At 38.8% G+C, this 17,370-nt stretch overlaps 2 protein-coding genes across 2 annotated transcripts; both read right to left on the bottom strand.

The window, feature by feature from the left end:
• Window positions 1-30: 30 nt before the first annotated feature.
• Window positions 31-6,711, bottom strand: LOC145467069 (leucine-rich repeat-containing protein 42-like). Its single transcript, XM_081450588.1, has 4 exons — window positions 6,415-6,711; window positions 4,692-5,067; window positions 3,692-3,956; window positions 31-2,228 (listed from the first exon to the last, which is right to left on the bottom strand). Exons 1-4 carry the CDS (start codon window positions 6,566-6,568, stop codon window positions 1,737-1,739), a joined length of 1,287 nt encoding a protein of 428 aa, XP_081306714.1. The 5' UTR covers window positions 6,569-6,711; the 3' UTR covers window positions 31-1,736.
• Window positions 6,712-13,165: 6,454 nt separating this feature from the next.
• On the bottom strand, window positions 13,166-15,543 carry LOC145467877 (mas-related G-protein coupled receptor member B4-like). Its single transcript, XM_081451489.1, has one exon. The coding sequence runs from the start codon at window positions 14,882-14,884 to the stop codon at window positions 13,934-13,936; it is 951 nt and encodes a 316-aa protein (XP_081307615.1). The 5' UTR covers window positions 14,885-15,543; the 3' UTR covers window positions 13,166-13,933.
• Between the last annotated feature and the right edge of the window lie 1,827 nt (window positions 15,544-17,370).

Genomic DNA, 17,370 nt, shown 5'->3' on the forward strand with positions numbered 1-17,370 from the left:
TTAATATTATTGACTGCAGTTTGGGACATCATTTACGTGTTTATTGGAATTTTAAGAAAAACTTTGCTGTAATTCAGGTAAACAGGGAATTTATGACAAGATTAATAGATAACAAAATTGATGGGGAAAAAAAACTGAAACACCAGCCCCTGAATAAATGCTGGGTCTATGATGTGCATGGATGATCTACTCCTGTTTAATGACACCTTTCCGTATGATTAGCATATAATTTTACAGTGAAACCTGTATGACACCAGCTTAAGCCACGAACTTTTTTTCACACATTTACTGTGAAATAAACCTGCATTCAGCAGACACCTCTATTAAATGGATGCAGGCACCAATATTAAGCCATTTTGTTGCACAAAACCTGCAATAAGCAGACACTTCAAGGGCTCAGTTTACTTCTGAAGGTTCAGCTGAGACTCCTTAACATTGTTCAGCAATAACGTTTTAAAGCTAAGTGATTATTCCAGATTGATGTATTGATCGACTGGATATTGCACTACAAGCAGTCTTAGCTAGTCTTTGATCTCACAAAGTGTTACACTGTGAGGGTCCCAAGGGGTCCCGCTTAATACAGGTTTCACTTTATTCTCATGCTCAGACATATTAGCATACTGTGCACAGTGCATACCACCCCTGACATTTAATCAAGAAAACACAGAATAGTTTTTGCATGGGTACATTATGTGTACAATATCATTTTGTGGAATGCAGTTTACTGCCCGCAGCCCGATGCTTGTACAATTTAGTCAGGATTTAGAGGTGAATGCTTTGCAGAGAAAGAGGGCTATTCCCTAAAAATTGGATAAATAACATGGTTCAGTTTGAACAAGGCTTTCTTTGCACTTAAAATCATGTTTAGAGACTTTTCCTCACTCATTTCTTCTGCAACTCATGCTCAATATTTTTGTGTACCTGTTTAGTGTTAGATGAGCTGTGTTTGAGGACTAGCAGCATTTGATAATACAATCAAATCTTTCCTTATGAACAATATGTTTGCCAAAGACTGCAAGCAGTCTCTTTCTTTTCCTAGCCAGCAAGAAGTTAGGTTTCTGCGATCGAGCGGCAAAGGGTGAAGCCATGAGAAGCGCGGACCTACTTTGTATGATATTAACTGAGTTCCACGCACAGAAGATTTGAGGAGCACAATGCTAAGCAGGGTTTTAAGTACAGAGGGGAGAACTTATTGGTAACTAGGTACTAAAATGTATACAATAGAACCCACTCCATAAATGTGACCAGAAATAGGCCACCATGATCTGATCATGAATCAGTTTTCTTGGGGACAACAGAACAGGACAGTATAACAGGGGTTTCATTAAGGGCCAGGCACCTGGTAAATTTACTAGCTGTAAGGATGATTTTGCCCACCTAGTTTGACCATCTAGATGACAGTTCAGAAAGTTTTGTCCACTTGTGAAAACCAGTTGTCCTCCTGCTGAAAATGTCAATGGAACCCCTGGTAATCAGGGCTGTCATTAAGTTTTGAGTCACCCGTAGCCCTGTCCTTCACATTTTATGGGACAGTGAATTCTATTACCAACAGGCAATTTCACCTGTAACATCAATGGCCAATCAAGCATACTTGATTAGGGGTCACGGCCCTTAATGATAGCCCTGGTAATAACCAGATGGCTAAATCAACTAGGCAGTTGATCATCGGAGGTCTATTTATAGAACATTATAGACTAACTATTTCACTTAACCTATCTAATCTCTATTTTACTTACCTATCTGACCTGATCTAATGACTCTAATAGTGAACATTTTCTCTGCGCAGGCTTCCACTGCTTGTTGTAGTTTAAATACTGTTCAATGAAGTCATCTTCTAAAGTTTCCACATTGTTCAATGTTACTAAAGCATCTGCACTCATCTTTAACTTCTTTTTGGGTTGATCATTCCTTGCAGAATTCTCCTTGTTGTCTTTCATACATTTTCTTTCAGGTTGCCGCTTTTCTGTAGAGCTTGAACAAGCAAGTCTAGTTGTCTTTGAACTCAGCATGATTGTTGGAAGTTCACTGATGGTGTTGTTTTTGTCAGCAGTCTTTTGCATTAAGCCTGATCGTGATGATTTGTAGAACTTAACACTTTTCTTTTCAAGTTGTGCATTTGCTTTGCCTCTTGCAGTGCAAGTCTTGGACTTTTCTGTCCAGTCATCAATCACACCAACAGCCCATCCTTCAGTGACTGTAAAAACTTGACCTGACTTGAAATGATCAACCTGTGTAAATATAGATAAATAAAATAAAATAAATACCAGATTTTTCATACATTTTCATAAAATAATTAATCATAAATTTATATACATTTTCATAAATTCAGAAATAAATTTCATGCATTTTTCATACATTTTTATGAATAAAATAAAATAAAATAAATACCAGATTTTAGAATAGTGCATACTAAGGATAAGTCTGAGTTTGAGCCCAGTGGCCTATCAGGCAAGCCCCGTATATCTCTGGTTTCAAAAGCATTAAGCAACAAAGAGTGTTCCCAATGGGACGGGATGCTAGTCTGTCACAGGGTTACCCCTAACATTAACATTAATTTGCTGCTACCCATTTCTACACCTGGATGAAGAGAAGTGTGAAAATAAAGTGTCTTGCTGAAGAACATACCAAAACAGCCCATTTCGGTTTCCAGGCTTCAAACCCAGACCACTGGATCTAGAGTCCAGCATGCTAATATTATTATTATTAGGCCACCAAGTCTATACCTCCCACAGTGTATACCAAACCCACTGAACATTATATTATACAGTACATAGAGCTTATTATAAGCACAAAGAAATGGTAGAAACAATAAGAATATAACTGAGTGAAATGAACTACATAGTACAATGCCTTAGCCTGTGTAGCAAGTGTTTTCAAGGTTGAACAAGCAAAGTCTGGTCATGTGAAAATTGGGGTGAAAGCAAAAAATCAAAGGAGTTGGGGTGTGGCCACCTTACCCTTTGTCGATTTGTTTTGCTCTTGCCACAATTTTTGCATGGCCAGAATGTGGAAAAAGCTATTTGTTCATAGGAGAACTCTTGCTATGCAGGCCAGCAATGCCTCAGGTGTGCATTATATTTTATACACCTTGATTCACATTTTTAGTTCTCTGCAAAAAATAGATCGTAATTGTATGATGTCATGTCACATGCTCAAAATCTATCCCCCGGGCCTCGTTTATGCAATTTAATTTTTTCAAACATTAGGTCCCTTGTGCTGTTTTACATGTAAAAGTAGAATGGATCATGACAGATCATATGTACTTAAGGCATCCGTGGTCGGGTATCAATTTTACCCTTGATGGACCCTCAATCAAAATTTGATGGACATCTTGATTGATACTTAATCAACACCTGATCAACAGTGGGTTGAAAGCTGGCTAAATGTTGACTGACTCATATGTATCAATTGACACTTGATTGTGTGTCTGCAAAAATTAGTTGACTCACAACTGACTGTCGACTGAGATGTTGGTAAGTGTAGACTGAGTATCGATCAAGATGTTGATCGAGTGTTGATCCAGGTGTTGATCGACACTCGTCTGCAGATGCCTTTAGTACACATGATCCAGGGGAACTGTATCTCTGCAACAGCGTCTCTGAAACAACAGTTTTTTGTTTGTAGGGACCTAAAGGTACTGTATATCTCTGAGTTCCTTCGTCATTAAGCTATGTATATTTCTGTTACTTACATCCATTGCTAAACACAAGTTTGTGTGGTTCATAAGTTGTGGGACTCCATATCCAAAAGTTACTTTAGTACCAGACAGATTTAAGGCAGTCAAAGAATTAAGCTTTATGACGTGCTTGATGCTATCATCTGTGATACTAGGATTTAAGGATAAATCCAGAATTGATAGGTTCCCAAGTCCACCTCTCAAAAGACGCTGTGGTATTGTCAGTTTTCTTATGCCAGTGTCGGAAAGGCAGTTCTCTTTGAGGCTGAGCTTTGTTAAACTGCAATAAAAATCAGGGAGAGAATAAAGAGATTGAAAAATGGTTTGCTAGATTCTACATGACCAACAAGTTGCTAGACTTGTGTACAATATGTTATTAGAATCATGTTCAATGACAAGCAGCAAATCAACCTTGTTTAACAGTTTTGCAATACCTAACACATTAACCACAATTCAGAAGACACCGAAGTGTAAAGGCCACAGATCATGTTTACTGTAGGTAGTGTCAGCCGACACTGTGGACCAATATATTGACCAACACTTGGTCGACACATCGGCAGAGTATCAGTTGACACTTGGGTGATACATAACTCATATATCAGCTGACAGTCATTGCAGTGTCGGTTGAGCATTGGTCCAGTTTTGGTCAAATGTCGATCAACATTTCGGCAGTTACTAGACTGACACTTGACTGACACGCATACCCAACCAACACACGACCGACTGTCGGCCCATATATCAGCTGTGTATCAGTTGACACTCAGGCAATACAAGGCAGATACTCGGCTGATGTATCAAGTGTTGGCTGATAAATTGGTTGATAATGTTGATTGACACTGCCTATAGTAAACATGCTTCAAGGTTGCTTCAAATGACCAACAAGAGTTGTCAACTACTCAAGCGGCCTAAAAGAAAACATTCTATAGATGACCTAGCATTTCTACATTGTTAGTGTTTTCCTGAGATCCTAAGGTGTGTCAAAACACAAAAATACAAAATTATGTACAACCCCTACCCATGTAAATGAGCAATGTATGACACCAGCTCATGAGTATCTCCAAGACGACAGTGACTGACATCAAGCTCTGTCAGATATACAAACAGTTGAAGATATTCCAAATAATTGCTTGTTAGAATGTGTGCTGAGGTAAGGGACAGTTTTGACAACACAAGAATACCATACGCTTCACAGAACAACTTCAAATTCTTGGGGTCGGATCCAAATCCATCATTCTGTTGGACTTTTTTGAAAAGCTCCTCTCCAACAATGTCTGGAAATCCGTCTAAAGATTCTACCATAGATATGTTCTTAGCAACATAATCCAGACAGATACGAAAGAGGAGTTGAGGATTGTAGGTGTTGTTATCCGTGTTGACTGAACAGTTTGCTCCTGTGGAAAAAAAAAAACATATTAAGAGCTAAGTAACAATTTTTTTAACCTTTTAGTTGGCAGATAAAGAAAGGTCAGAGGGAAAAGCCTTCCACATAGGTCATAATGGTTCCACATCAAAAATCTGCCCTCTGTATACTGTAACCCTGACCTAGAAATTCAATAACCAGGTTTTTACACTGCAGTAACTGACAATTCATAATCATAAGAGGGTTCCTAAGTGGGGCTGAGGAGTAAGGGGAACCTGGTTGATGTGGCAAAACATCTGTGGGAGGTGAGGCAACAGAGTGGAAAATGGAATTCTAAAGGTTGAAGGAACTGAGAAAAATAAAAACAAATATTCAAACACAACATAACACAGTTGAGCCTCTCCACAAAGACCACCTTGGTGACAGAGGAAAGTGGCTGCTGTAAAGAAATGGCTATCATGAGGAGGTAGGGGTGTAATATGACACCTGTTTCTTAAGGGGGGTGCTACATGTTTTGTTAAAAGATGCCCATTTTAGCATATAAAGATAAAAATGTGTCAATGCGACAGACACTTAACAGAAACAGAGACTAGTGATGTGTGGTACAGATAAAGTTTGGTGTCCATTTACAATAAAAAAATGGGATTTTGTATACACCTTTCATCAGTCGTTGATTAACTGGCTGCTCAGTAGCGGTTTTTTTGGCTGGTTGAGATGAGTTTTCCATTGCTGTTGTGGAAAGGTGGACATTGTAGACAGGTTAAAATGAGAGTGAATGTATGGACTGTCCACTGGGACCAAACAAAGTGGCCGTTGTCGAGAGGTGGCCGTTAGTGGAGGTTCAAATGTACAGTAGTTTGAGACATAAATGCACAAAAAATACCGAAGCCACAGAGTAGGAAGCAGGAATTGAAAGCAATAGGTATGAGAATCAGGAAGAAATCTGCGTCCTCCCTCTTCCTATCCATCCCCTGGGCACCAAAACCACATTGAGTACCCACTGAGGGGAACTCTCCTGTGAGAGGGTCGGGATGCTTGTCACCTTAAACTAATGTCACATCTTGCTGCGGTCACCATTGCAGATTGGCATTATTTAGGGTGTTCAGGGAGGAAAATAGTATATATTTTTATAGCAGTCAAGCTATTACTCAGGATTGCATAAGAAGAAAGATGAAAACACTGACATCCACGTCAGTAGTCAAGACTGATTCGGTATAAATTTTTATTTCAATATTTTCTTTTCGGGGCCAAATAAAGCTTGATCAAAGCCTATATTAGACTTCTCTAGGAGAGGACTTCAAATTTTATGAGCTTATAAACTCAAAAAGCTTTTCAACTATTGATAGCACATCTTATCGTTAGTAATATTAAGACATACCTCTGAAGAGACTGTCTTTGAAAGAACCATCGTTTTTGCGACTTAATGTGTATCCTGGAGGCGAACGCATACGGCCATATTTGTTTCGCGTGTAAACCAAACCAACTTCGTTCCAGCTTTCACAAGCTTCCCTGGGAAAATCTTCGAACGACATTTAATCCAGCACGCAAGTTGTATTTATCCGTAAAACAAGGGTTTCCTCCAAAGCAACGTTGACAATAAAAACCAAAATTAAAAGAGAAACGATCAAATCAAAGCTAATGAACAGCTGAACCCCTCTGAGAAACTCTGCTGCGATTTGTATTTTCCCGCCATGCTAAGCGTGTTGCCCTGTCGAAAGGGGATTGGGAATTAGTTGTTTGCGAAAGAAGAAACTTCTTCAAATTTTTTTCCTCGATATAATTAGTTTATGGGGGAGTGGGGGAGGGGGTGGGCGAGGGAGGGGGGAGAGGCAGTAATAATCGGAGACAGGAGCCCATCATGGGCAATCATGGGCTCCTGTCGGAGATCTGGAGCAGAGCGTACCAGCCGCAAGAAAACTACGGTGGCCCACAGGGACAGTACAAAAATATTTCTCCCAATACAAAACATTTATCCCAGTACAAAAATAATTATCCCAGTACAAAAATAATTACCCCAATAAAAAAAAATATTTATCCCAGTACAAAAGCAATTATCCCAGTACAAAAATATTTATCCCAGTTCAAAAATTTTTATCCCAGTACAAAAATATTTCTCCCAGTACTAACAATTTCTTAAACATTTCGTTTCCAAGAAGAGCACATGGAATAACTGTTTTAAAAGTCTTCAATCGATTGGATGACGTGGACATTTCAGTGTGATCTAAACGAAGTAATGGTTTGAAAAGGCGGGAAAGTTTGTGACGCGGTGTTCACAAATTAAAGACACGGTGTTCATGAATTTGATTGAAATGTGTGGAGAGGGAGCGTGAAAGTCTAGCTCCTTCCGAAATATTCCAAGGACAATCTCCTGTTAATTAAGTCGCCCGTATTGTGGAATGATTGTGACAGCCGAGAAAAGTTTTCGGGAAGATACCATGTGGCAGGCCGAGACTGCTGGAAATGATACTCCTTGGGCGAGTCAAACCAGGAAGCAAGCTTAGAATACTTCTTCACGCAGCTGTTTTACAAGAGGACAAGACTCAAATATAAGGTGAAAAACTGAAATGCTAAGGTTAATTTTAGGCCTAAAATCAATTTCTGGCCGATCTTTCAGTTTTGCTGCTTTCGCCTTCTTCGCAAATGTATTCAGTCCTAGTTTCGTATCATAGCTGATTGTGACATTCCGGCTGTAGCTTTTTCTGGTTTCCAAAATGCCATTGCCCATTATTCCATGCACCTTAGTTAGTAACTATGACTTCACGGAGTGAAAAGGCCATTTCAAGGCCAAATTTGTTAAGCATTATGCACTTTCCTTTTAGTTAACTTTAATAGCTGTCATGGTTGAGCCAAAGCTTCTTTGCTCAAAAGTCTAGGATTTGTTGTGAAACTCAAGTCAAGGTTTACATCACAATAGTATGGCGTCAATCGTATTCCGCGCTCTGAAAACAAGTACTAGTAGGGGTAAGCATTTTAATGGCCGTTTCAGCTTTATGTTGTAAGAAGCTTGACCTCTTAAGAAACCCACAGAAAATTCTATTGGTTAAGTGATGGCAAGTGTAATACAAAGCGGGAAACACACATTGTATTATATGTGCACATTGTATTACTCTGCAAGGGCTTTGGCAAGCATAGGTTGGTTCGTCCCCCGGGGGGACTCCTATATCAAAAGGACGTGGATACTCGTCGTAGCTTTTAGGTGTTAAGCCCCGAAAGATCCATAGCAAGAGCTTGTGCGTTACCTTTTGGGGCACTGAGTCGAAAAAATATAAATGGAGATAATGTGTTATGTAAGAATTGGTACCTCTAGGAGGAGAAAAAAATTCAAGCCACGCCCACAAAACAGGATCTTTGTACCTCTTATGGGTTCTTTTCAAAATTTCCGACGAGCATGGGAGCATGGGAGCATGGGAGTCCCCCTGGGGTTTACCAAAACTATTGCAATCATCTTTCAGAAACAGATTGTGCACCTAGTCCACCAATCAAAATAGAAATATTTCCACCAATCAGAGAAAAGCCCGCCAGGTATAAACTTTTGAAAGGTCAATTCAAGCAAAGTTTCGATCCGGCATTTTTGAAGTCTTATCGATTTGCAAAACATGGTCCGTACAAAGCAAACTGCTTGTAAATCAACTGGTGGAAAAGCTCCACGTAAACAGCTCGCCACAAAGGCAGCTTGTAAGAGCGCTCCTGCCACCGGTGGAGTCAAGAAACCTCATTGTTACAGGCCTGGGACAGTCGCTCTTCGTGAGATCCGTCGTTACCAGAAATCCATCGAGCTGCTGATCCACAAGCTGCCCTTTCAGCGTTTTAGGAGACACTACATGAACAAATGCAAAGATCCGACGTCGTTATATCTTTTTCATTTTGGGCTTTTTACTCAATACATGTTCGTAGGTGCAGCAAGACCATTCAAAGTGAGGCACGCAATTTGCGTCACTAAGCGTTTTGCGCCGCGATCCGCCAAGAGTCGGTTTCGCACCATACCGTTACCCGATAATGTGCAGTTGGCGCCATTTTTGCAATGGTCTGGTTTTCGTTCAGCTGTAACAGGCTTTTATTGTCGTTGACAGTTTCTTTGCTCCAGAGATTATCCACAAACTAAACAAACACAAAAGCTGAGCAAAGTGCGACCATTTTCTGTTTCCAAATGCTCAGTGACCACTCCTGCAGTACAGGGGAATGCCTGCTACTACTATCCAGAACTCCTGCAGAGTCCCATTTTCTTTCTTTCTCTTCCAAGTTTTCTGTAGTGATTTACGAAAGAAATATGCAAAAACTCGGCGTTACATGCAAACAGCAGCAATACAGTGAAGTTGCAATATAATCTCCTGCCTCAAGTGAGCCATTACATCTTTGTTTGACCGGATCATAAGAAATTCCACAATAATAACTTTAATTTGCAGAACAATACTCGGTAAATGACTGGGACTCATTTCGCAATGAGAATGATTGACGATGGGTGAGAATAGAAACGAATAGTTTATACTGCAATATGGTCAATTAGCAAACTTACGAAAATACCACTTGTGGAGGAGTTGGCTGAAATTTGCCAACATCTTGTTGAAATTTGGCATAGCTTTCTGTCAGGAAATCGCTTTCTAATTCTATGTTTAAAGTTAAGCTCATATTATTTTCTCTGACAAACAAAGAATGTGCCAGGAAATATATTGCCTCCACTGAATTGTATTTTAAACAAATATCGAGTGACATTACACGTCTCACTCTACAGTGATGTGTTTTCTTTTTCTTTATATCAGAGTATGAATCAACAGCTGCACCGGAATCAACTCTGAATAGACTGTAATTCAGATCAATGAATAAAAAACAAACAGATCGAAAAACATAAATCAACAGCATGGCAGTTGTATTAAGGCTTTCTGAAATATTTGTTTTACAGTTCATTTCCTGTCTTACGACGGATAAGTTAGGCAGCCTCCACACTACACCGGAGAATATTGAAAACGCGGCCGTTTATTTCCACAGTTAGGCCAACCGTCTACACTAATCCGTCACGAAAACAGAGCTTTCCGAAAACGCCCTTCAAACCGGAGGGATTTGAAAACGCCGGCTTTTTGTTTTCGTGTGGACGGAAAACATTTTTAAAACGGATCTTTTAGAAAACGATGGCGTCACGATTCTCATTTGATTTCCCTATCCGAGTTTTCTTCAAACACAAACAATGTGATTTTTGCGTTTTTACGTTCCACCGGCGCAGTGTGGACGGAAAACATTGGATGCGTTTTCAGAATGAAACCTTCGTGTTGAGGCCTTAGTAACGACACCGATGTATCCGTTAGCACAGCAGATGTCCCGATGCAGGATTGAAAATGACGAACACATGCTGACCGACTTGAGTTTCTACATACATACAGACATAATCTTTATTTCAACAAATAAAAATTCGTCAGCTAAAACTCCTAATATCAAATACAATTTTAAAAAAAATGATAATCAAATAAAAAAGCTGCTTTCCACGAATGCCGTGCCTTATAGATCTCTTTTGTGTAGGCGTTTAAACTGCCTCAGCGACTCACCTCTTCCCTTAAGGTTACCGTATACCTTCAGGGGTGTCTCGCGTCCAAGCGATGTAGCGCGTCCGGTTTAAGCTGTAGATACCTAAGCCCCTATATCAAATTAAAGCTTATAGAGCTGGCTATCAAACCATACCAAAAATTTTGAAATAAAATGAATTGCCAATTTTTTCACGGTCACCAAATGCAAGCGTCCTAATCACCTTTTGGAAGCTACAAGTCAAAGCGAATTTTGTTTTTCGCCAATTTATTTTTTCCTCGGTTTCAGGACAAAAAGCGCTAAAAAAGCGTGTCTGCGTTTTTCCATATTCAATTGTAGTAAAAAGTTACAGAACATTTTCGAAATAGGATTTAAAAAATGTGAAGGGATCGTACAAAAATCGCTCTCGGAGAAAAAATATTTCGAAATAAACAATTCGCAGACACGTTTTTGTTTTTTATATGTTAATCTAGCTACTGTCCAAATTTGAGGGCAAACAAACAAATTCCGTTTGAGTTGTAACTCTTTAAAGTGTCTGCTTCAAGTGAAAAAATTTATCCGAGAAAACAACGCTAAGAAAAATATCTTACTTCGCAAACAAACTCCGCCCACAAACGCCTTCAACTGGGTTCTCAGATCACTGAGCCAATCAGCGCTTGGAAAATTTACTACCATTAACTCGCGGTGAAATTTACGCGTGAATCTGCAAAAAAAAACCTTGCGTTTCGCAATGCGCTCAAGGCGGAGAGATAATTTTTCTGCAGCTGGGTTTTTCTTGAAGCTGGTTTGGCAAAATGGGGAAGACGAAAAAGGATACGAACGTTAGAGTAGCCGGGCGACGAGAACAAACAAAAGAAAGCGCGGCAGAGCAAATGTGCATGGATAATATTACAATGGATCTCAATGAGTTGGACGATTCATCGGTATCGAACTCAACAAAAGAGTCACTGTAAACATCGCTGTTATCGCTGTCGAGTTCCCAAATTTTACACAACCTTTCTCTTCTCTTGACTCGATCTTTTTGCCTGCTTGATACGTCCGTAGCTTCATCCGCGAGGCCAACTTTCGCTTCTTCACTCATTGATCTATTTTTATTCATTCTTCGCTCTTTCGAACTGGTAAACGGAGTTTTCCGTGGTCCATGTTTACTTATAACTTAATAGAATTACATCTAACACGAAAAATGCTTGGATTAACAATGCTGATTAACTGAGTAGCCAGCCAATTCGTGGTATCAATATCGGTAATATTCCCGCGAAAGTAGTCTCGGTTGATTGCATACACGTTATAGGGCTGTCAATCAAGAGGGAACTTTTACTTCCGGCCATAACGTAAAACATCCATTTCTCCGCCAATATTAGGTTTTTCTCAATTTTGTTTTCAGAAATTAAAGATTACTCTTCGACCATTAATTTGAACCAAAAATCCAAATTTGAAGAAAATTGCCGATCTGAAGGTATACTGTAACCTTAAGTCACGCGGAAAACTGTTCCAAAGAATAGCGCCACTATAGCTAAAGCTATTTTTATAATGGTTTGTAGGCGGTAAGGGAACATTTAGTTTATTCTCAGTCTCTTAGATTATATGCGGTTTCTTGCCTCTCGAATTTAGAATTTAGATATTCTGGAGCCAACGCGTGTAGAGACTTATAAACCATAGTAGCTCTTTGAATTTGTTGCTGACTTGTTACTTTTGTAGATTTTTCCACCCGACAAGTTTGAACAGGTGACCAGCAGGTCAAAACACAGGCTGCTCTATTTCTGCGTCTTTTTTCTTGAAGCACCAAGAGGAAAAAAAATGACCAGGAAGGCTATAACGGTGTCTTCTCTTTAATTTTGTCAAAGTGTTTCAAAGTGTTGTCGTTGTTCATTAAAGGGAATCCATTTCAGCGTTGCGATAAAACTACAAGAATTAACCGCTAAGATTCCCGAGGCGCCGTTTGGCACGATTAATACCTGTAACTTTAATTATTAATTGTGACATGTCATGATATAGTCAGCAATTTTTTTCAAGGACAAGATTACTTTTACTCAAAGAACACCGTAAAATGATGTTTTGCTTTCTTAGATGGAAAAACACTTAAAAGAGGTAGTAGTAACAGTGAAAAAAATTAACAAGGATCAAGATATATTGAGTCATTTCTCAGGGGCCGAGTTCTCACAAAGTAAACTGAATAAATTCAAGATATGGCTTTGATAAACACGTTCTTTTAAAAGAGATTTGAACATCGATGAAACCAAGCTGAGATCGAATAAATCGTAAGCTGTGAACTATATGGGTTTTATAGGCACGTATTTACTGAGAGGTTTGAACATTAATGAAACCAAAATGAGAGCCGGAATGATTCTAAGAATGAACCTCATGCTATTTTCGAAAAGTCTTAAGATTTTTAAGAGTCGCAATGAGTACAAACAGAGTCACCTAGAACCTCTTCGATCTAGGCGAGCAACTGGCTCTTAAAGCAAAGACAAGCAACATGGCGCAACGACATCCCAAGTTGTAAAAAAACGCTTATGTTTATGTATACTGGGGCTACCAGAGGAGTGGCAGTGGGCTAGAGGAACTGAGAAAAGGCAGGCCCGGTGAAACGACAAACTGTTAGAACAACATGCGTCCATAAATAATTTACTTGTGCGGAAAGCCAATTTTATTAACATATTTATCACAATGCATTATCATACATAATTCAGCAAGAGACATGCTATATCTGCAAAACACATATCTAATCTCTCTTTCAAGAAGTCTCTTCAAGTTCTTTGCTAAGAGAAGTGAGTTGGAACATTTGAAAACAAGTAGCCGATTTACAATATTTAAGTTAAAGTCATTTTTTATCTGTAAATATTCTCGTGACTTTAGACGGCTAAAACATTAAGGAAGCTGGTGGTATTAAAATTTAATTAACACGATTAAAGCTGCGAATAATTTCGTACCGAACAGCAGTAGGCTATTAAATAAATAACATATATCGCAAATAAAAATCGAAAACAAAATATTACCCTCTTTTCTTCAATTACAAGTTTTTTAAAGAGATACAAATGAGGTTGAGTTGTTATTGTCTATACCTTTCAACTGAAGGGTGCTAAGGTATAGCGTATCTTAAAATTAAAAAGAAAACTTCGTTTGAATAACATTTGCTGAGGCAGAAAAACGCTAAATATATGATAAGATAAGTTAAGAATCTTTAAGTATTAAACCCTAGTGTCAAAGTATTTAGCCTTAGCGGTGATATTCGATAACTGAATCAAAATGGGACAAGGATGGCTCAAATTGAACTCGGGGAGTTATGTACAAACAATTTAATGACGGAGTAAAATCAAGCCCATAAAATTATTGAAAATGAGCCATCGCTGATGGTCTTTAAAACAAAGTTAAGAACATTCTTTTCTTCAGTTTCTGATTTCGTTTGCCGGTTGAGTAGTTTGCGATATTTCGAGGTCTGCTTGATCAAGACGAGACCTACAGAAAATTGCCATGAAGGAGTTTCGAAATTGCTTGACGCGCCACCCATACAAAAACGGATTGGCAATAGAGCTGACGCACAATAGGAAATCAGCAAATTTCTTGCATACGAAAAACCACGAAGTTTCAACACAACTTTCACAGTTTGACTCAATTTTCGTCATAACCAAAAACGGAATCTGCGTAAAAACTAACGCTAGAAGTATCAGAAAGGCAGTGTAAGCGAATTCTTTCTCGCGTTTTAGATTTCGCAAGTGCTTTTCGGCTTTCTGACCTGAAACTTCCTCGCCTGGAAAAAGGTTTCTTCTTTTTCGGATGATCCAGTATATCATGAAATATATGACTCCAGTGGCTGACAACGCCAACGTTATGTGTATATGTACATCGATAGCATCGTAGATTTCCTCAGGAATATCAGCAAGTTGGAGTAAACTAAACGCTAAACAGTATACCCAGATGACAAGGACCGCAATGGCAGAATGAGTTTTTTTGACGGAGCAGCGGTAGTAAATGGGGAAAGCCACGGCCATTAGCCGGTCAACAGACAAAGCCACGACCAGTACTGTAGCGGAGTTATCGATAAAATAATCCATAATCCAATCGAAGTAAGTCTCACCGTCTTCATTTTTAACGCAGTAAAACTCATTCTTAGCAGACGTTGTGTCTCCGATAGCTCCAACAAGAAAGTCGGTTGTGGCCAATCCAGTTATTAAAACCGCGAACGGTCGTCTGAAGCATTTCAAAGGATCTTTGAATATCACGAACAATAACAGTCCGTTTATTGTTAGTGTGATAATCGAGGCGAGTAAATAAAGCGCTCCAACTGTAGAACATACACCGACTCGCAACTTATCCGGGATTTCGCTCTCTTCTTCCATAACGGTCACTCATAGGTCGTCCAACTTTTCAGAAACATTGACAAAAAGTGATACCACAGGAAGCTTAGAGTTTCATTTATACAAATGAATTAATCAACTCGGGAATTGTGCCAAATGTGTTAACGAGTCACCGACCTGTATTTGCAAGTTAAATAGAAGTTTTCTGTAACAGTACAGACCCGATGATTAGGGCCGATCGGGTCTACATGAATAGCGCAATTATTATTTTCGTATTATACCTGATAACTGATAACTGATTTTTATTTCACAATTCAATTGCCTCCCTCTTCTTACTATACCGTCGAGAGAATTGAAATTTTCTTGTTCTCTAGTTAAACATTTCATTTTAATATTTACTCAAAGTTCTGCATTACAATTGCAAAAAAAAGAAAATGCTTGTCACCGGGACGTCAGTATTTGGCATAAAACGATCATTACCAACAATCAGCTGCACAATTGTTTGTCGCCCGCCGGCTGTTTAGAACACTGAGAAACTTATTTCTACTTAAAGCCTTGCATCAAAAACAGAGCCAAAGAACAGCAAGGAACTATCCGCAAATCGCCGATATATTTTGTAACCCTGATAAAGGTAACATTAGGAGAACCGGTGTACTGGTTTAAATATTTTAACTGAGCCACAAGTTCTGCTTGCCTCATGAACAGTGACTGGTTTTTCTCCCAGCAAATAATAAGCTAGATCGCATCACATAATCCTTAATTCTAAATCAAAATGCAAAATCTTTAGTTGCAGATTAAAATATTTTCTTTTTCTCGTATAAAGAGTTATCCTTTGGAACCCAATTAGCAAAGCTTTTAAATCATTTTTAGCGCTTCTCCGTTTGATGAATCAATTCTAGCAAAATAAACGTCAATCAGGTAGTAAAGCAGTTAAAAACGTTTTCAGCACTGCTTTTCTTGATGAATCAATTCTTACACTTTTTTTAAAAATTTCAATTGATGTTATAAATAGGATATCACAGTATACCCAACGATTGGTAAACATGTTATGTTCATTTGCGTGAGGCAAAAAGGTGACCATAGCAACAGCATAACCATTAAGAACAGCCTTGATTAATTTAACTGCTTTACAAGTTCATAACTCAAATGCGAGTCCAGAGATCCGAATCTTTTTAGCAATTGTAGTTAGCATATTGAAATACATCTTTTTACCAAGAATAAAATAAAAATTTGTGGGAAGGGGTTCAGAGAAACTTCAAGTTGGTTCTGATTCCGATCCCACCACCTGCAGCTTCCACTAATTGTGTAAAACTTTGTTGGTGGTCTCAGTATACCCCCCACCCCCCTCCCAAATGATTTTTATTAATAAAACAACTCTGTGGGACAGTTACTCACCACGGAACTTCGCAGTCTGACTTCAAAAATGAGCTTTTCGATGTCACATGACACAATAGTTAATAAATAACTTCTCCCTAAGTTTTGGAAAGTTGTTCGTTATAAGCACGATAACTTGCTAATGTAAGCTTAGTTTTGAAAAGTTGTTCATTATAAGCACGATAACTTACTAATGCAAGGTTTGAGAAGTATGTAATTAAGGGTTGATGTGGCTCAAAACAGTTTCCAACACTTTCCAAGGCTTAGATTTTGATGGACCATTATAACTACTCTTTATCATATGATACTACAATTATGAGATTAAAACACTGCCCAATCGTTGGTTAACACGCTGTTATCATTTTCGTGACACATTATGTTACCATAGCAACAGTCTGCCCTGCCAAAAACACCGTTAATTTTAGTTTTAAGTGCTTATAATTAAAAAAGGGCCCGGCAAAGCGCATTTTTTATCATCGAATTTTCATAAGCAGGACAAGACGCAACGTTTGGCAAAGTTTATAAAACAAATTGTGGCCAATCCTCCGTAAGAAAAAAGATGGCGACTGGTACATTTACCCATAATTCTTAGCCCACGAAAACTGTAACAATGCTCATAAAAACGTACAGAAAAGTTCTGAAATCCTTAAACCTAGCATAGACAATGTCGTTAGCACGGAGGCAAATATCGCAAAAAATATGGCTTTCCTGGTTTTTTATGGGCTGTGTAAGGTTCGCATGGTATTGTGGTAAAATGTACAGCCGCCATCTTTTTACTTACGGCGGATTACGGTGTGTAACGTTTGCAGACTGTGGACTACATTTAGGCTTTAAACAGCGCTCCGGTTGGCCTGGCCTGAATAGCGCTCGTGGTTAGCCTGTTTACGGTTAGCTTCCGGTAATGGAGATGGGAATACCATATCTGCATTTGCCGTCTGCAAATGTCATAGACCGCAATAGTAATTGAGCATTTAGCAGCATTTGTCTAATACCTTTCGACACCATTATACTGGCATCAACTGAATAAGTGTAGCATTGATTCATCAAAGAAGAAGCGCTGAAAAATACATACACTTTATTCGATGGTTTATCAATTAACATATAATAACTGCGGATATCTTGCGAATTGCGTAGTATCTTTTCCGAGCCCTGAG

The sequence above is a fragment of the Orbicella franksi genome, chromosome 14 (genome assembly GCF_964199315.1).
Source record: "Orbicella franksi chromosome 14, jaOrbFran1.1, whole genome shotgun sequence".
Taxonomy (NCBI): Eukaryota; Metazoa; Cnidaria; class Anthozoa; order Scleractinia; family Merulinidae; genus Orbicella; species Orbicella franksi.

Coding starts and splice junctions, on each gene's coding strand:
- LOC145467069 (XM_081450588.1), bottom strand. CDS start 6,568: ATGTCGTTCGAAGATTTTCCCAGGGAAGCTTGTGAAAGCTGGAACGAA. Junction 3,957..4,691: donor TACATTGCTCATTTACATGG/GTAGGGGTTGTA, acceptor TTTTTATTGCAG/TTTAACAAAGCTCAGCCTCA. Junction 2,229..3,691: donor ACTTGTGTTTAGCAATGGAT/GTAAGTAACAGA, acceptor ATATTTACACAG/GTTGATCATTTCAAGTCAGG.
- LOC145467877 (XM_081451489.1), bottom strand. CDS start 14,884: ATGGAAGAAGAGAGCGAAATCCCGGATAAGTTGCGAGTCGGTGTATGT.